At 37.4% G+C, this 20,680-nt stretch overlaps 1 protein-coding gene across 5 annotated transcripts in view; it reads left to right on the top strand.

Annotated features, from left to right (window-relative positions):
* adgrg6 (adhesion G protein-coupled receptor G6) overlaps window positions 1-20,680 on the top strand; it is a 78,762-nt gene that overhangs the window by 56,754 nt on the left and 1,328 nt on the right. For all 5 annotated transcript variants that reach the window (XM_053481653.1, XM_053481644.1, XM_053481636.1 and 2 more), the window contains 4 exons: window positions 12,737-12,839; window positions 12,972-13,255; window positions 15,064-15,165; window positions 18,442-18,597. In XM_053481653.1, coding sequence (XP_053337628.1) covers window positions 12,737-12,839; window positions 12,972-13,255; window positions 15,064-15,165; window positions 18,442-18,597 — 645 coding nt within the window. The remainder of the gene's footprint in view (window positions 1-12,736; window positions 12,840-12,971; window positions 13,256-15,063; window positions 15,166-18,441; window positions 18,598-20,680) is intronic.

The following is a 20,680-nucleotide window of genomic DNA, read 5'->3' as shown; positions in this document are numbered from 1 at the left end:
TCGCTTTCAGGGTAGACAATGAGCTACTGGGATCAGCTCACAATGGTAGTTTTTTGGGCATCATAGAACTGTTGGCCAAGTTTGATTAATTCCTAGCTGAACACTTCCAAAGGTTTGGTGGCAAGGGAAAAGGCTCTGTGTCCTATTTGTCATCGACCGTCTGTGAAGAATTTATTGATCTAATGGGAGAAAGAACAAAGCAAGCAATTGTTAATGAAATAAAAGATTCAAAATATTTCTCTGTTATAGTTGACTCCACTCCAGACCTTGCTCATATGGACCAACTCACTTTTATTTTCAGATTTGTTAATCAGGGCGGACATGTAGTCCCCTGTGCAGCACATTCATCGAATTTAGTTGGTGTCAATGCTGTAGACAGCACCTCAGAGGCTGGACATTTCTTTGACCTGCTACAGACAATGTACACTTTTTGTGCATCATCTACGCACAGGTGGGGGAAGGTCTTCCATAACACTAAGAGTGTCAAACTCACACTGAAATCGCTGTCAGGTACTTGATGAAGTGCACGGTGCTCTGTGGAGGTTTTATGCACAACTGAGAGAGGCATTGAATAATATTTCCAAAGATAAGGAGGAGAAGCGTGAAAGTCGCAGTGAAGCCTCTGCACTTTGCTGTAAATTGAATACACTGGAGATGGCTTTCATGGCACACTTCTGGAATAAAATATTACAGAGGTTCCAAGCCACCAGCCTGCAGTTGCAGAAGCCAAACATTAACATATGCACAGCTAAATGTCTACTGTCATCTTTACGAGACTTTGTGGCAGCACAAAGAGACAATTTTGAGTTATTTGAAGCGGCCGCTTTAAATATCACCACTACTGTCTCCCAGGACTATAGGCATGACCTCCAGCGCACAAAGAAGCGCCCACAAATGTTTGATGAAAGCGCAGAGCCAGGTGTTACACTTAATGGTAGGGACCACTTTCGGATTAAAACATTCAACGTTGTTATCGACAAACTTGTGTTTTGTCTTAACCATTGTTTGAGGGCATACACACACGTAACTGAGCTATTTGGTGCTCTTTACCTATCTGAAAATATGTTCAACAGTGAGCTCACTTTAAAGGCTAACTCACTCTTTGCAGCATATCCTTCAGATATAAACATGAGCCTGGCAGATGAACTGATGCAGTACAAATCATTCATCTCAGAAAAAGAGACATGCCCAAGGAAAATGCTCAGAACAATGATGGATTTAGATCTGCAATCACCCTTTCCAAATGTGTACATAGCACTTCAACTTTTTTCGACCCTGCCTATTACAAACTGTGAAGGGGGGCGCTCATTTTCCAAACTCACTCGCATTAAAAATGGACTCAGGATTAGGAGGTGCCAAAACCGCCTGAATTCACTGTCAGTTCTGGCCATCGAATCAGAGTTGGTTAGACAGCTTAACTTTGATGAATTAGTGGATGACGTTGCAAGAAGGAAGAGTAGAACGAAAGTTATGTAAGGTAGGCTATTGACAGATGGGTTAGGGTTAGTGTTTGACAGGTGGTTTAACATTTTCATTTTTTTTTTTTTACTTTTTTACAAAATATCTATAATTAGACCTAAATGTTATCCATATTATACAAAATGGTGACTTGGAATAGGAACAGTAAAATTAAATTTTATTTCTCTCTTTAGCTGCATAAAAAGTCCCCAAAGTTTCACAACTGGTTCATGGTGAATTATTTTCCAAAATCTCCCTCCCTCCCTCTTAAGAACGTGACACATGCTGGCTGCCAGTGTAGAGCCTAGCCCACCGGCTGCTGCCAATACACAGTCTATGGCTGCTTCGCACAGGTTATGGAATGTTGCTAATATTCGGATCAAAGTTATTCTACTCTAGGAAGTTCTGCATACAATACATAGTTTTAATGCTATTTTAATCCACGTTATTGTACCAAATACATTGTCGATTTTATCAGCAAAATAAGCTAGATCATATTGCTTAGTTAATTTTGTTTACCCATGCCAACGGTTGCTAAGGGAAGAAAAGCCATGCTTTTAAACAAGGGTATCGTTAATTTCAGCCCAATTGGTCAGTAATAGCAAATGCACACAGATTTGACAGAAAATTAAGCAATTTAAATGAAAAAAAGAAAATAATTATTTGGGCGTGCGATAGACGTTTCTAGTGGGCAGTTCCAAGTTGAAATCATGGATATTTTTTTCTTGTTGTGGCGCAACGTATTTTTTATTAATTTTTTTTCAATCCATTTGCCTTGCAATGTGACGCCACACCAGAAGAGGCTGCTCCTACTATAGTTGATTGACACTGGTGTTTTAGCAAAGTGTTTTAGCAAAGTCAGTCGCCTCGAGTAAGAAGAAGCTGTCGGCCATTGTTTTTCGCCGCTGGAGCAAAATGTCGCCTAAGCGAGTATGGTGTACAGTTGTTGGGTGTAATAGCGAACACAGCAGTCATCATTTACTACCGACATCTGAGCCGCTGAGGACGCAGTGGCTGAATTTTGTTTTTGAAGCTAACGTCCCTACCGATCTAAAACGTGGGTCAATATAAAGCTGGTTTTGCTACGAAGCTGCTCCTGAAAAATGGATCTGTACTAACTTCGTGTCCCTGCTTTATCTTCACCAGGCTCGTGAGTGTAATTTCTTTTTCTATGAATCTTTGCAGATCGCCTTTTCTAATAATCACGATGAATGCGGAGTGTAAGTTAACTTCTATTCTCATAGAACATGGTTATGGCTTCTTCTCTATGTACATCCGTCTCTATATAATTCCTGATTGCACGTTTATAATAAACAATGCATTAAGGTGATTGTCTAGTTGCAAACGGTGTATGTAGTCGGAAAACTATATTATGCTTACCTTTGTAACGTTAGATGGTTTATAACGATGTCTGTCAAAGATTAAGAAGTCATGTAAACACATCAGTAAACACATCGCGTTCGTATCTCTCTCAGTAAGCTTCTCTGCTGTTGTTGTTGTTGCTCGCGGCAGTGTAACAGCCCGTTAATTCATGCCGTGCAGTGATGCGAAAGACAAATCGAGTTGATGCATGTCCATTTTTTGAATTTCTGCGTTGTAAGGCGATATTACAAACTTCCGCAAAGGTTCCGTACTTAAATCAAACCAAAAACTACTTAAGAAACCAGGCTCAGGCTCAATATTCCAGCGCACTGCGTTGTGGGCAATGCTTTGTGGGTAATGCAGTCCAAAGCATTGCCCGCACTGGACTACACTCCTGTGGCTATACCCCATATGTGTTGTAAAGACACGCCCCACAGAACTGGGGGCGGGCTCAGCAGAGATCATAAGCATTTAAAGGAGCATGTATTGAAACAGGTTGCTGAGAACAGAGCTAGTTTTTACCAGTTAAAAGTAGTGCTTTTTTTTACACAACCATTGAGAATTTTTAATTAAATTTATTACAAACTTTTCATTAGAACCCTAAAGATCATATTAACATTTAATGAAAAATGTGTCTGGATGACCCCTTTAAGGTAGGACAATAGGTTTCATTTATCATTTGCCCGCCGTGGCTCTAGTTGGCAAGAAATTCACAGCACATATTATTTTGACCGCATCATATTTCTTGTTGGGTCTATTTGTTGCACCTTATACCATCGTCAGATTTATACATGTCAACTTGCATCTGGCAAGCTAACGCCCGGCCACCTCTCATCTACATGAGCGCACTTCTTCACAACATTTAACCCACGTGTAAACCTGCTGTTTATCTAAGTTATTATCTATTAGTTATTAGTAGTATTTGTGATTTCGCTTACTTTACCATTTCATTCTGTTGGTGTCCTTGAATTTATTTGTTCCTGGTCCTGCGCATGATATGACTGCCCCCTAGCTACGAGGATGTAATTGTCTTCTTTGGGAAAGCTGCAAAGCAACAATTGCAGATTATAACAGGTACATGGCATTTTGGTTCACTTTTATAAACATTCTTCAATTTTCAATAATTTCGAACTAGCACATTCTGGATAATTCAAACAAATAATGTTTGTTATGGTACGATCTGGTTGTGCTATGTTGCTACCTGTCTCTATAAACAGAGATGAGTAACCTGGTGCTAACATTAACGTGAGGTAATGGCATTAGGCTGTACTGATTATAATTTGAGATCCAACTTACTGTATCAACTTAAGCCACCTTCTTTTCACTTTTTCCGAGGTAAAAGGCGGCAAAAGATAGTTTTGTCAACATCATTCTGCTTTTACAATATGGTACGCGTCTAGTTTGGACTCACAAGTGGCATGAACGTAGGAACTAGCCATCCCAGACAATGCTGGCATTTTCTTTTTTTTTTTTTTTTTTTTTGGGGGGGGTGGGATAACATTTTGCCCAGGGGCCCACACAACCCATAATCCGTCCCTGGGTGTACCTGGTGCCAAAGCAACTCACAGAAGAGCTTAAACAGGGTCATTTGGAAATCTGTAAACAAAATTTGGAAGGTGAAAGTTTCTTAAAGAGAATTATTACTTATGACGAGACATGTATTCATCACTACGAGTCTAAGAGTAAACAGCAGAGAAAACAGCATCCCCCATAGTCCTGATCTTGGTCCACTGGACATTTGCCTGTTTGTTCCCTTCAAAGTAGCCCTACAAGGACAAAGATTCACTTTTAATAAAGAAGTAAAGAAGGATTCATGGCTCACAGCCCAGCTTTTTTTATAGTGTTAACTTTTTTTTTCTCTTTCTCTTCTTTTCACTTATCTTCCGTCTTTGCCTCTTTTCTTTAACTTCTCATACCTGGTGCTACTTAATGTCTGTGTGCCAGCTGCATTTGTCTTGTCTCGGGGGCCTATATAGCTGTGCGTCCAGATGTTGCACATTCCCCCTGATTGCCATTATGGTGCCATGGCCTAGTGACTATACGCAAAGTTTATTAAAATAAATTCTACAGTTAGAGTTTGGATAATATTTTACTCACCCTTGTATCTGTTTACATCTGTATATTGTTAAAACTTTGATTGAGAGCATAATTTATTCTGGGAGTGTGCTTGTATATGAAAGCACCCATTAATTAAAGCGAATTTTTGTATATATTATAAAATATTATTTTATTATATTATTTTTCATTAAGAAATAATAAAAAAAATTGCTTGTCTTGCAAAACACTCACATACCAAGTTACTCGCAATCCAAGGTTCCACGACAACCCAAGATCATGCAGTATTTGCAGAGCTTTAATACCTCAAATAAAACAAACTGCGAATAATTTGTAAACAAATTGTGTTTATGCTAACCTTTGGTGGAATAGCCCCGATTTACAATTACAGCTTTCATGCATTTTGGCATGCTCTCCACCACTTATTCACATTGCTGTTGGGTAACTTTATACCACTCTTTTTGCCAAAAAAAAAAGGCAACAACTTAGCTTTGCTTGATCGGTTTGTGACCATCCATCTTCCTCTTGATGACATTTCAAACATTTTCTGGAGTAAATTGCAGTGGTCGCTTATTTTTTTTTCTAGAGTATATACTATTTTAATTTTTTGTATATATGTATATAAATTTTACCAATGAATACATTGGAATTATAACAGAACAAACATGGAATTATGTATTCAACAATAACCTGCTAAATAAAGCAGAATATGATTTATATTTTAAATTTTTCAGTGTAGCCTTTTGTTATAAAAACAGCTTTGCATATTCTTGGCATTCTCCCAATCAGCCGTATAAGGTAGTCACCTGGAATGGAATGGTTCCTAACAATCCTAAAGGAGTTGGCTATCCTCTGGTCTAACGCTTCCCAAATTATATCTAGATTTAGATCGGATGCTTGTGTAGGCCAAGTCATTTGAGGCAGCATTCCATCACACTTATTCTTGGACAAATGGCTCCTATATAACCTAAAGTTGTGTTAGGGCTCTTTTTCCTGTTGTTAAACAAATGATGGTCCCAGTAAGTGCAAACCAGATGGGATGGAATGTCACTGTTAAATGCTGTGGTAGCCATGCTGGTCAAGTGTGCCCTCAAATTTAACCAGCCACCATTTAACCGGCTGGTCACTAACAGTGTCACCAGCAAAGCACCTCCACACCATCAAGCATCCCTTCCATTCTTTAGAGTGGAAACCACATATTCAGGAGCAGTCCATTTATTCTCTCTACAGTATGTTCCACAGCGGTTAGAACCAAAAATCTAAACTTGGACTAATCAGACCAAAGCACAAAGAAAGCATTACTTCAAACAAACAACAAGCAAAAGAGCCTTCCTTGGACCAAGAAACAAAAGGAATGGACATTGATTAGTGAAAAACTGTCCTTTGGTCTGATGAGTCCAAATGTGAGACGGTTCTAACCAGCAGTCTTGAAGAGAGGATGAATGGATTGTTTCCAAATTTGTGGTTCCCACTGTGAAGCCCGGAAAAAGAGGTGTGATGGTTGATTTTCTGTTGACACTGATGGTGATGTAGTCAAAAGCGAGGGCACACTTAACCAGCATGACTATCACAACATTTTGCAGAGACGTGCCATCCCACCTGGTTTAAAATAATGGGTCCATCAGGTGTTTTCCTACAGGAAAATGACCCCAAGCAAAACTCTAGGTTATGTAAGAGCTATTTGTCTAGTTGTAGTAGGGCTATTGACTCTGTACCCACCATTCCAGTGACCAAGGCAACTTATGCGCAAAAGCACAAAACTGTCACAAATTACTTCTGACAAATTAAAACTAGTTCACATAGGCTTTTATGTCATTTAAACCATATACAGTTCAATACACAGTGAAACAAAACAATGTTTCTCCATGACCAAGGTGCTACATACTACATGAATTAGCAAAAACTAACTAGCTAACTAAGAACCCTAATTAGCTGACTAGCTAAGACAAGACTTAACATTTTAAATTAACAGAGAACTAGTTAAGAATTTTATACAAAAGAGACAACATAAAGTGCACATGCAAATGTGCAAACAAGAGCGACAAAGTGACAATGCGACAACATGTTATCTCAATACTTTGTGGTAATGAGTTAATGAGTTGAGGTAGTGGGAGAAACAGTAAGCAGTAAACGTTCCTTATAAATAGCAGCAGAGATAAAAATAGTTTTCGCAAATTAACCAGTAGTGAATAAATATTGTGCAAAAAAGCATTTACAGGTTGGTGTGTACAATTGTTTGATGAATGTTGATTATTTTGTTTGCGTGTGTTGATTTATCAGTCCAGTCTTTTAAGGTAGTTAAGTTAATCTTAGAGATTGTGTGTGTGTGTGTGTGTGTGTGTGTGTGTGTCAGTCCAGTCCCTTTTTGTTGAGGAGACGGGTGGCTTGTGGAAAAAATATCATGAATATTATGAGAGAAACTCATGAGTATGCAAAAACCAAACCTAAAGGTAGAACTTTGTACTATATAATAATATGTAATGTAAACATATTCTGTGATGTTAAACACTTACTACGTAATTCCATATGTGTTCTTTCATAGTTCGGATGTCTTCAGTATTAATTTACAAGTTAAAACCAAAATAAAGTGTGTCCATTCTTTGGAGTAGGAGAGAGAGAGCATCATGTGGCAGCAGCACAATGCATGAAATCATACAGGTGCAGGTACAGATCAGGACATCAACTTAATGTTCACATAAAACAACAAAATAAGCAACATGTCTAATCTGATTGTTTGCGCTGCCAGCTGCCAGCAACTTCTATAATCAGTCTTTAAGTGGTGAGAAGAAAAGCAACTCAGCATGCTCAAAACGCCAAAATTCATTTGAATGAGCTATAATGGCAGAAGAACACAAGAGGTTCCCCTGTCTCTATATATGGTAACTTCAGAGTTTTTATCAATGAATGTAAGCACTGAGTTGAGCTCCTGACCTTTATCTGCATTATTACATGCATTGTGCCGCTGCTCCATGATTGGATAACTGCATAAATAAGCAATTATAAAGATGTTCCTATTAAAGTGGATGGTGAGTGTTTGTCCACCAACCTACTTGTTAAGAACAAGTCCTTCAGAAGCTGCCCAAAAGCAGTGTTTACTTATGTGTGATTAGAAGGGTAAACTGTTCTGTACAGATGTGGCCATTAAGACTGCGCGTGTTTTCCCGCGAGACGCCGCAATTTAGCGCGCGGCGTGACGCGACTTAAATAAATGTGTTGTGCTTCACTAAATATCCGCCAGATGGCGCATGGAAGGACATTATCTAAAAGCCGGACCAAGTACTGTACAACGAAGAATTGTATATAATAACTTAGCCTAAAACAATATTGTTTCCAATGCTGAAGCAAACATGAATTTTATTTTGCTTTACAACAGATCTTTCATGATGAATGTGTGTATATGTGCTTCATATTATTTTCACAATGATGAAATGAGATGCCCAAATTTGTGCTTTAAAAGTTTCTTATATCGTTTTTTTAATGTCTTAACAGGGACAAAACAGTAAGAAAAAAACATGGCAATGCCTCGGTTTAAATGGTGTTAAAATTAATTTAATTTCCTGATAGTAGGCAATCTGATAGACTTAACTATGCGAATGTCCTGATTCGTGAATATGCCAACATATCTTATTTAAAACGTAAAAATGTGTCGACATCATCAGAAGACATGAATGAACAATATATATATTATCTTAGTAAGTAAATATTATTTTATGAACACAAAGTTATTCATGCTTTTTATAATAATCATCATATTTGTTGTTTGTGTCCAGCATTGAATAATTATTTCATCCATTATTTAACCATGGCGGTAAATATTAGCTGGAAAGTGATGTGATTGTGAATTCATGACTGAAATAAAGCTGTTTGTCTTTTGTAAAGTACTTTCACTTTACAAAAGTACTTTCACTTTACAAAAGGCAGCGTTTTTATCAAAAGGTTGATAAACGCGTGTTGTACAGTATATACAGTACAATGCGACAGCGCGCTCAGTTACTCACTTCTCACCTTTCATGTAGGTCTGCTTGGACTTATTAATTAGTTTTAAACCCCTCAAAAATGCGTGTGTATACAGCTCAAAACCTCCATCAATTATTAAAGATAGCATCTATTTAGAAAAAATGCCCCAGTGATTTCGGAGCTTCAGGAAATCTCTTGGCGCTCTGCGCATAACACCGGGCCAACTCATGTCGGAAAGAAGTTATAAACGTTTTTTAAACGTGGGCTATTGTTTTTTTACTTATAATATTTGTTAATTTAATTTAAATGAGATTTGGGCTCAGGACTTTGATTCGGCATCGTGATTCTCCTCTTTAATTTACTCCATAGTTTTAATCAGCGCTCAGCCGCATGCATAAAGTTTTCCAGAGCGCACCGGCAGAAGTAGACTAATGATTATGAACGCGTCGGGAAAACAGCAAGCAGACTGACTCTGACCAGTTAAAAAATGTTTGCATTCATTTTCTGACGCGCTCAAGTTCACCAAAAACAATACAGAACAGCGCACCTTATTTGCTTTCAAACATTTACAAAATCACAATGTTTTTTCATTGTTGTGAGTGCGCTTAAATAAAAGTTTTATAAAGGCTATGTAGTCTTATATAGTTTTGCACATTAATCTAAGTCCTCATCTGTTACATTTTTGAAGACGATAGATTTTTCAGCCTGTCACGGCGTGCACTCAAATCAATATCGCTCCTCGCTCACTAGTTAGGCGGCCTCCCCTTCAGATATGTGAAGCAGCGGGGCCGCGGAATTAGGCACGGATGGTAATAGTTAAAATATTAACAAGGGGAATGTCTGATGTCATGTCAACTAAAAAGTGACAGCTGGCACGCCTAAAAATAGTTTAATTTTTTTTATAGTCTAAATAAAAATCCTCCTCTTTAGTGCCTCCTATTCCTATTAATCCTAAATTGTTGTTCTCTTAGTGTCACTGCGCTTTACAATGCCAGACAACATTCAAATGCAAATTATTCACTCTCCCCAAGTGTGAATCAGCTGTTCTCACCTATACATTCAGACAAACTGTAATGCACCTCTCCACACTTTAAAAACCTCTTGAATCTGAGGCTCTTCTGAAGACTTTCAGTGATTGAGGCCTCTTTTTAAATTTGTGTAAATTTTATCTTATGGATTCTAGATTCTAAAGTTGACATCGTTACCGTTTTTAATCCTTGGAATGGAAGAAAGTGATATTTTCCCTATGAAAGCATAAATTGCATTGTTTTTAATCAAAAAGGCCAATTGTCTTTTCCTCATAAAGTGTTTAGGTGAAATTCCCCCTATACAAGTGTGACAAATATGCAAAGAAAAAAATTGGGAAACCGGTTTGATGACTTCACACCTGTTGTAAAGGTGAGATGGGGGATTACAGTAACTGTGGGTGCGCTTCACCTCGGAGCGCGCTGTCGCGTTGTATTCAATGAATAGACTAAAACAAAATCATGTTTGCTTCAGCATTGGAAACAATATTGTGTTAGGCTAACTTTATTAAAGATTATACACTTTTGTATTTTTTGTTCACACACGTGGGCATCTTAAAATTTTTAAATATTGATCCTTTCTTGATGCAGCGAATTTTTTGAGCAAATTAATAATAATTTCCATGAATAAAAAGGAGGAAGAAGAAAAGGTTACGCGAAAATAAGAAAAAGTTTAAAGGTAAATGCTGTAAAATGCTTCAAATGAACAGATTCTGCCTATAACAGGTCAGGGACAGTGAGGCTGGATCCAGCAGCTCACCACATCCCACATCATAATACACTGGCTCATTAAAGTGGAGATTCATTTTGAAAACTACTTACTATAAAAATATAACACAATACAAAAACGTAAAACAAAGTTTCACTGAACATATATTGGGTCATATTTGTAAAACAAAGGAAAGAATAATAAGACAAACAACATATAAAACTACAATATTTTCAGTGTCCAGTAGCACCAGTCTCACAGAGACCTAGAAGGCTTATAAACAGTTTGACAGCAAAATGAGACATTTTGTCAGTATTGTGATTTTTTAATTTATGTATTTCAAAAGATGCAAGACAATACGGCCAAAATGTATAATTTACATGCTGTTGGAAAATATTCTTTGCATTGTCTCTTATTGAGTCACAAGAGCGGTAAAAAGCTATTTATATCATTCAAAGTTATTCATATCAGTGTAGTTAGTATGATTTTGAAAGTGCTATAACTCCACATGGCACAGTTTAATCCCAGTGGAACAATCTGACTACATGTGCAGTGCCATAAAAAAAAGGATTTGCCCCTTTCTAATTTTTTTCTTTGCATATTTGTCACCCTTTTATGGGTGGAATTTCACCCAAACACTTCATGAGGAAAAGATTGGCCTTTTTTGTGAGTTATCATGAACATTTTGCAATTCGGGGATATCATCTTGATGCATTGTAAGACATACCACTCATCAGTGATGATGAACCAGTGCCTGCTGATGATGACCTACACGTCTCCCCTGATCTACTGTACCAGAGCCAAGTAAAAAGAATGGCAATCAAACTGAATAAAATTAGTAGCAGCATTAACTCGTGCTAGTAATTATTATGGTAGTTAATTTTAATTCAAAATAATATTTTCAGCATTATTTTGTATTAATATTGACTACCATAATAATTAAAATAATTAACTACTTTACTAGCGTAAGCTAATGCTGCTACTGATTTTATTTCAGCTTACCTGTTCAGTTTTATTGTCATTTCTTTTAAAATATTGTCTTTATAGATGTATATGTTGTTTGTCTTGATGTTCTTTTCTTTGTTTCTTTGTTTTACTAATATGACACAATATATGTTTAGTGATACTTCAAATAATAAGTTTAAATAGCATTGATTTCTGCATTGATTTTGCATTGTTATATTTTTATACTAGTAACTGGTGTTAAAAAATTATCTCCACATTAATGAGCCAATGTATTATGGTGTGGGCTGCTGTGGGCCAGGAAGTCCAGGGACACTTTTTGGTCCCAGTCCGCCCCTGGCAATAACGAATGGAGAAAGCGCAGTCAAAGCCCGGGGATTCTGCGTTCCTCGGGAGGCCAGTCGTGAATAGCTGACACTCAGTGACAGCCAATGAAATTAAAGCATTTTTGCGGCTTTCAACGTGGTGTGGCGTTGCTTAAATAATAGTATAAAATCGCCCAGACCCTGATTCGAATCCCGCTCTGGGTAAAAATGTAATAAATGTGGATCCTTGTTTTACACTTTTTGCTTATGATAATCATTAAATTATAGCAACTGTGAGGTGAGTGCTAATGTGTTTCATAGCTTAAGAAAAAAAATCTCAATTGCAAACATGCTTTTAGTACTGTAGCATAACTTGATAATGTAATGGCTATATCGTGGCATTTTAGCACATACCACTGGCATTTTGGGCCCTGGCTGGGAATTGAACCCCGGTCTTCCGCATGGCAAGCGAATCACCTACCACTGAGCCACCAGTACCCATCTATGTTGATAGCGCATAAAAACAATAAAACAATACTGTTATAAGCTAACATATTATACATCTTTGTAGTCCTTTTGCACACACGCGCGGGTGCGTTACAATAATATTAATAATATTAATAACAATAATAAATTCGGAGAACTACTACTAATAATAATTCTGAATGAAAATGAAGAATAAATACATATCAATTTGAGCTTGACACGTTTATGAGCTCTGTCGCTTGCTGTTAATGGGCGCCTAAGAGACAACATTTTTCAGCTTCAGTAGACACACAATACTTTAGAATGAAACACGACTGCCCCCTACAGGTAATGAAGGGCGTGGGATCCCTTTTCCGAAAACGTGCGTTTTTAAAGGCCAGATCTGTAAAGCTCATACGGTATGTGCTTTTTTGCAGGTTTTCCAGCTGTAATTGTAGCCCTTGTGCTGGCTGCTGACAAAACATCCTACGGAAAGGAGTTTTATGGCCAAGGAGGAAATGGCCAAGGATTTTCTGAATTGTATGTTTGACCCACATTTTACATTAGCTACACACTGCTTTATATGTTAACATCTGCATAAATTGATTAAAAGTTTGTAAACCAGTTAATTGTGCCCCAGTGACATGATCCTCATCTCCCGTGTCTAAGCAGCTGCTGGATTCAAAGTGAGGTTGTGTTCTACGCAACATGTGTGGCCTACTTTTGCATAATCTTCCTCTTAAACATGGCCATGTTCATCGTGGTGATGATGCAGATCTGTGGAAGGAACGGAAAGCGCAACAACCGTACGCTTCAGGAGGAGGTCTTGAGGAACCTGCGCAGTGGCATCAGTCTGACCTTCTTGCTTGGCATGACCTGGGGCTTTGCCTTCTTTGCCTGGGGCCCTGTCAGTCTGGTCTTCATGTACCTCTTCTCCATTTTCAACTCCCTGCAAGGTGAAATATACATATATAATATACAGTGGTGTGAAAAACTATTTGCTCCTTTCTGATTTCTTACTCTCTTGCATGTTTGTCACACTTAAATGTTTCTGCTCATCAAAAACTGTTGACTATTAGTCAAAGATACCATAATTGAACACAAATTGCAGTTTTAAAATGAAGGTTTACGTTATTAAGGGAGAAAAAAAACTCCAAATCTACATGGCCTGTGTGAAAAAGTGATTGCCCCCCCTGTTAAAAAATAACTTAACTGTGGTTTATCACACCTGAGTTCAATTTCTGTAGTCACCCCCAGGCCTGATTACTGCCACACCTGTTTCAATCAAGAAATCACTTAAATAGGAGCTACCTGACATAGAGAAGTAGACCAAAAGCACCTCAAAAGCTAGACATCATGCCAAGATCCAAATAAATTCAGGAACAAATGAGAACAAAAGTAATTGAGATCTATGAGTCAAATCTATGAGTAATTGAGATCTATGAGTCTGGTAAAGAGTCCCAAAGCCATTTCTAAAGCTTTGGGACTCTAGCGAACCACAGTGAGAGCCATTATCCACAAATGGCAAAAACATGGAACAATGAGGAGTGGCCAGCCGACCAAAATTACCCCTAGAGCGCAGAGACAACTCATCCGAGAGGCCACAAAAGACCCCAGGACAATATCTAAAGAACTGCAGGCCTCACTTGCCTCAATTAAGGTCAGTGTTCACGACTCCACCATAAGAAAGAGACTGGGCAAAAACGGCCTGCATGGCAGATTTCCAAGGCGCAAACCACTTTTAAGGCTTGTCTCAATTTTGCTAAAAAACATCTCAATGATTGCCAAGACTTTTGGGAAAATACCTTGTAGACCGACGAGACAAAAGCTGAACTTTTTGGAAGGTGCGTGTCCCGTTACATCTGGCGTAAAAGTAACACAGCATTTTAGAAAAAGAACATCATACCAACAGTAAAATATGGTGGTGGTAGTGTGATGGTCTGGGGTTGTTTTGCTGCTTCAGGACCTGAAAGGCTTGCTGTGATAGATGGAACCATAAATTCTACTGTCTACCAAAAAATCCTGAAGGAGAATGTCCCGCCATCTGTTCGTCAACTCAAGCTGAAGCGATCTTGGGTGCTGCAGCAGGACAATGACCCAAAACACACCAGCAAATCCACCTCTGAATGGCTGAAGAAAAACAAAATGAAGACTTTGGAGTGGCCTAGTCAAAGTCCTGACCTGAATCCTATTGAGATGTTGAGGCGGTTCATGCTAGAAAACCCTCAAAAAAAGCTGAATTACAACAATTCTGCAAATATGAGTGGGCCAAAATCCCTCCAGAGCGCTGTAAAAGACTCGTTGCAAGTTATCGCAAACGCTTGATTGCAGTTATTGCTGCTAAGGGTGGCCCAACCAGTTATTAGGTTCAGGGGGCAATTACTTTTTCACACAGGGCCATGTAGGTTTGGATTTTTTTTCTCCCTAAATAATAAAAACCATCATTTAAAAACTGCATTTTGTGTTTACTTGGGTTATCTTTGACTAATAGTTCAATGTGTTTGATGATCAGAAACATTTTGTGTGACAAACATGCAAAAGAATAAGAAATCAGGAAGGGGGCAAATAGTTTTTCACACCATAAGTTTTGGAATCTGGAATTTTTGGAATCTTCATATATTCTGTCTGTGTCACAAAAGTTTTTGTTGATATTTCAGTTTTATAAACACAGAAGCTTTAACTAGCCATATTTGCAATATTTTGGTCAGGTTTTAAAATAATTAAATCAAACCCTATTCTTGGTCAAATCCTATGTATCCAACAGGGTTGTTCATCTTTCTATTCCATTGTGCTCTGAAAGAAAATGTACAGAAGCAATGGAGAAGATATTTATGCTGTGGAAAGCTACGCTTGGCAGACAATTCAGGTACACACCGGAACTTTTTTTATATTATATACAGTAAAACCTCAGATTGCGAGTCACGTGGTTTGCGAGTGATCCACAAGACGTGAAAACATTTTTAATACATTTTGACTCGAAAAACGAGCAAGTCTTGGTTTACAAGCACCAAGTATCATGTATCACGCTTGTGCTTTTTGTTTTGACGCAGAGTGTCACGTGATCAAAATTGAGCCAACATTTTTTCTCTCTCTTGCGCTGCAAAATTTTGGGTAATCATCTCCCCTGCTGGGTCTTAGTGCGCGTCTCTTACTGGTATAATCAAAATCCGTGCACGCATGTACTGTTTACTCTAACCATGTGTATGTGACCACGTGTATGTGCGTAAAACATATTTTATTTTGTGTTTGTAAGCGCGTGTGTACAGCGTGTACTCTTATAGCATGTGTGCGTGCATGTAAAGCAAAAGAAAGTGCACACTCTCTCTTTCTCGCCTTTGGTGTGTGTGTCTAAAGGCGAGAGAGAGAGTGATTGTGAACCGGCACAGTGTCAAATTACACATGCACACACTCTGCTCTACACAGAAACTCTGCTCTGTCGTGATTCTTTTCAAAGGTAAAGTTGCAGGTTTATTTGTTTGTTTGTTTTACTTTACAGCAATGATTTGTAAGTATGCGCTGACACGAGTGTCATTAGCAGTGTTCATTGCTAACTTTTCTGACAAAACAGTCTTTCCGTGAATGTGTTTGTGGGAAATTCAAATAAAAGAGGAGAAAGGTTAACTGTGTAAGATTTGAAGGGGGAGACAGGAAAGGCTGAAAGCAAGAGTCTCCTCTTATGTTAGCTTGACACACACACACACAGCGCCTGCATGCATAAACAGAAACACTTATCTGTTGGGATTTATTTTTACTTTTTTTAAAAGGTAAAGTGCAGGTTAATTTGTTTTATTTTTACCTTATATTTCGTACTGGTTATTTTTATAAATTTTTTGGGTGCTGTGAATTGAATTATTTGAGTTTCCATTATTTCTTATGGAAAAAGTAGGGCCAGGGGTAGCTCAGTGGTTAAGGCATTGGACTACGGTTCGGAAGATCCCAGGTTCAAACCCCACAACCAAGTTGCCACTGTTGGGCCCTTGAGCAAGGCCCTTAAACCTCAACTACTCAGATGTGTAATGAGATAAAAATGTAAGTCGCTCTGGATAAGAGTGTCTGCTAAATGCCTAAATGTAAAAAGTAAATTTTGGAATATGAGCCCGTTTCCGGAACGAATTATGCTCGTGATACAAGGTTCTACTGTAAATAAATTATTAAATTATAACAATTTTGCTTTTTAATAGACATTAAACCCAAGACATATATATGACAAGACACTATGAAAACCTTGAGGTTACATAATGACATTAAGCAACCTAAACACACCTGTGAAGGAATTTTAAAGCATGAGACAGTGAGGCAAGATGCCAAAATACGTCCCAAAGAAGCACAGATTACTTTACAGGCTTATAACACCCCCCAGAGGTTCTCCCTGACATCATTGTTGGCCTAATTATATGTTGTTGATGAAGATCACTTTTTTTTTTGCAGTAGCCCTGTTTTCTTCTCCCAGTTTTTTCAAATATTTAAGGAAATATAATTACAGGTTCACACAAGCTTCCTCTATGGCTATGTGTGAATTATAATTTTTTTTATATATATATATATATATATTTTCTCAAAGCGACAAACTCTTTAACAGGATTTAGAAAAACTGATTAGTGTTTTAGTTTAGATTAGTTATTATTAGCGTAAATACTCGTCATTGACAGGCAAAGGGTTTTTAGAATGAGTTGAAGCTAAAAATAAGCTGATCAGCTTTAATAAAGTCAGTGATATTATTATGTCAGGTTAAAGCCCATGTACAAGTCAGTCTGTCTTTCTGTAAGGCAGAACTCTATGCATAACTTAGTAATGTAAATAAATAAAATTGTGAGGAGTGTCAGTTTGGGTATTTTATATGCCTTCACCTTAGACTGCTGTCGATATGTTTGCTGACCTGTGTTTTATCTCAGAGCGGTGTTCCACATTACCGCTTTGTCTTAGCACCATGGTTTCATAACATATGAGACAAACTACTTAAAAACTTACCGCAAGAATAATAGTCATACAATTAACTGTGCATATATCTTTGAAGATTCAGTTTTTTTTTTTACTTTTTTGGAGTAAGCCATGCTACAGTATGTCATGCATTCATTTGTGTTTCATTCGAGTCTTCCATATACCCGTTAGGGTAAACTATCATGTTGATTGACTCTTGTTGAGTGTTGCATATAGTCACGCCCACTTTGAAGGCAAAAGCAATATATTCGTCCAAATAAGCAATGTCTGCTATGAGGTAATCTGGTACAAAATTGCTTGTAACGTTCTGTCCATTTTGAATCAGTTTATATCACAGAATTAACTTCAGCTAAATACCGAAGGATTGGAAAAATTTCATTAAATCCTGTTGAGACAGTTTAGCGTGATGCTGTAACAAAATCGGCTAAACAGACATACGGACATACAGAAAGAAATTGTAGACTGAGACTGGTTTTAGGTCCTTGAATGTATGAAATGTAAAGATCTAAAATTATTGAAAGAGCGAGTTCTGATCAATGTACATACGTAAATACTTTTATTTATATAGATTAATGTATATTAATCTATATTAGTGTACTTAATGTAAAACTAGGGTTAGGTGATGATGTATTATTTTTAATTATTGTATATAATTATTGTATTATTAAATTATTAGCAGGCGGCACAGTGGTGTAGTGGTTAGCACTATCGCCTTGCACCTCCAGGGTTCGATGCCCGGCCAGGCTCGATTTCCGTCTCTGTGCATGGAGTTTGCATGTTCTCCCTGTTGTGGGTTTCCTCTGGGTACTCTGGTTTCCTTCTACAGTCCGAAGATATTCAGGTTAGGCTAAATTGCCCATAGTGTGTGAGAGTGTGTATATGTGTGTACCCTGCGATGGATTGGCACCCTGTCCAGGGTGTACCCTGCCTCGTGACCTAAGCCTCCTGGGATAGGCTCCAGGTCCCTGCGACCCTGAATACAGGATAAAGCGGTATAGGACATGAGTGAGAGTGAGTAAATTATTAACAGATTCCTGTGTTGATGGTTTTAAGTCACAAAATAAGAGTAATGCAACTGTTTGTGCACTTTACGGTTAAGAATCTAAAATAGTTTGAAGACAGTTGTGTACATTAATGAACAAAACTGTTTAAATAAAGTGAATATATTGTTATTTAATTGCTAATGGTTTGCTAATACTTGCAGACTGGAGCAAGACTGCCACAAACAACACCAAGAAGGTGAGCTCTGATAACATCGGAAAGTCACTGTCTTCCAGCTCATACAGATCCAATACAGCCAACTGGGTGGCCAAAGCTAGGGTCACTCTAAACCCTTTTGCAAAGCGACACAGCAGTTCAGGTGAGCTTTGGACAGTTGGACAGTTTTAAAAAAATCACATGACTGTAAAATTTCTAATAGTATCTACTTTTTTTTCTTTGCATGGTTCCTTCATACTGTATTCATTTGCTAATTTGGTGTTTGCATGAATTACTCAGCTGTTTCTGACACGAAGCACATGAAGCTATTTTAAACAATTCTGAACTACATAAATGCCATTTTATGTTTGTAAACCAACAAGAACTACATCATACACAGTAAACAAATGTTTTTTTAAGAATATAAAAAATAGACATAATTTCTAGTACACAACCAATGATGTACCTTTTTTACTTTTTGGTTTGTTAGTTGCATACCCAAAAGTAACTGTGGTTTCTACTTTTTAATTATTAAAGTTAAAACTATTAGCATAAATAATTTTCTCCACTGTCATCCTTCATACACATACAAACACACAAAAAAAGATGCTTTACTTGCGCAAACACTGGGTACCAATGTTTCCAAAACAAGAAGCACATGCGTGCCACATGATACTCGATCATGCTTGGTTCTCGTATACTGTATACACTCGCTCATTTTTTCAGGTTAAGATTTCTTTTAAAGTTTTGCTCATCTTGTGGAACACTCGCAAACCGGATTACTCGCAGTCCTAAGTTCCACTGTATAGACCTAGACTGAATAAATTACTCTGACTTAAAAAAATAAACTGCCATAAATTATATTAGCCATGGTTTTTGTCTAAGGCCTGAGTCATGTGTTGGGTTCTTAACTAAAGCATGATGTTTAGGTGCGTTCACATAAGAGATTTTATGTACCTTATAATTCAGTTAACAATTTACATCAAGGTATTCTTTCAACTTCTTTAATATTAACATGAACATAAAATGTGCATTAGTCTGCCATAAGTAGTTTAAGAATAACTTAAGTATTTACTTACAACTAATTTCTGGATTTCAAGGTTGAATCCGAAATAACATTAAATGGAAAGCTAGTATGCTATATAGGATATAAAGTCCCTTGCTTCACAAAACAAGTAGTGCCCTTTATCAGGGGTTATAGGGAAATTTGAGATTCAGCCTTGTGTAAGAAGCTTTGTAGCTATTGTTAGCTATGATCAGAGCAGCATGGATGGTGTTTCCCCTGAAAGCAAAGGAAAGGCAGGCCTCCTCATTTTCAGACTGTACTCATAGTTTTAATAACAAAAAACACTTTTTACAGTTTAACAGTTTGGTTTCAGTAGTAATATCCTCTATGCTGTTGCTGTTGCTAGCAGGCGTTTTTTTTTTCACAGACTATTTTACAGTAAGTGAAACAAACTGTGATGCCCTTCTATGTTATCTTTAGCACATATTGGAAAGTGCAGTTCTGAAAAGTATAGATTTAGAATTTTTAGTAATAAAAAAAACATACAAAGCTTTAAAACTAAATTAGCTGCATAATAAAAAAAAAAAAAATAAAAAATGGGAAAAATAGGAAAAAGGAGTGATTCAGACTTTGGTGAGGGAAAATTACAGTATGAAAAATTATGTCCACACTAAGTCCACACAAAAGCTGGTACTGCTAAACCTGAGCTGTTGTTCTGATGCCCATCACTTTTATATTGTTTATTGTGCTCTGCTTGCCTGGAATTAGCTGTGTATGTTAATTTACTGTATGGTCATTTTATTCCGACTGTTTACACAAAGAAAATAAGAATTATGAAAATAATTAGTTAGTCAAGTTTATATAACAGGGATTAAAAGTCATGTGTTAAATACATATAGCCTACTAAATATTTTGATAAACATGGAAATTAAGCATTTCCTGATTTAGTTTGTAATGAAGGTTTTCAGCACAATAAGCATGTAATTATGCATTTGGGAGGGGTTTGTGCACACAGATGTGTAGCAGCGAGTTTTGGATAACAGATATTTGCATAATGTAGTTTTAAGTAAAATCATTCCAGGGCACTCTAGTAGTTCATCTGGTTACATTTCATCATTAAAGCAATGACACATATTGTACAACATACTGTACTGTACATATATACACTCACACACACATGCAACATAGCATGTTGTGTGTGTGTGTGTGTGTGTGTGTGTGTGTGTGTGTGTGTGTGTGT

Source organism: Clarias gariepinus, chromosome 2, assembly GCF_024256425.1.
Source record: "Clarias gariepinus isolate MV-2021 ecotype Netherlands chromosome 2, CGAR_prim_01v2, whole genome shotgun sequence".
Taxonomy (NCBI): Eukaryota; Metazoa; Chordata; class Actinopteri; order Siluriformes; family Clariidae; genus Clarias; species Clarias gariepinus.
Note: the sequence above shows the minus strand (reverse complement) of the source record. Positions and strands in the feature narration are given on the sequence as shown.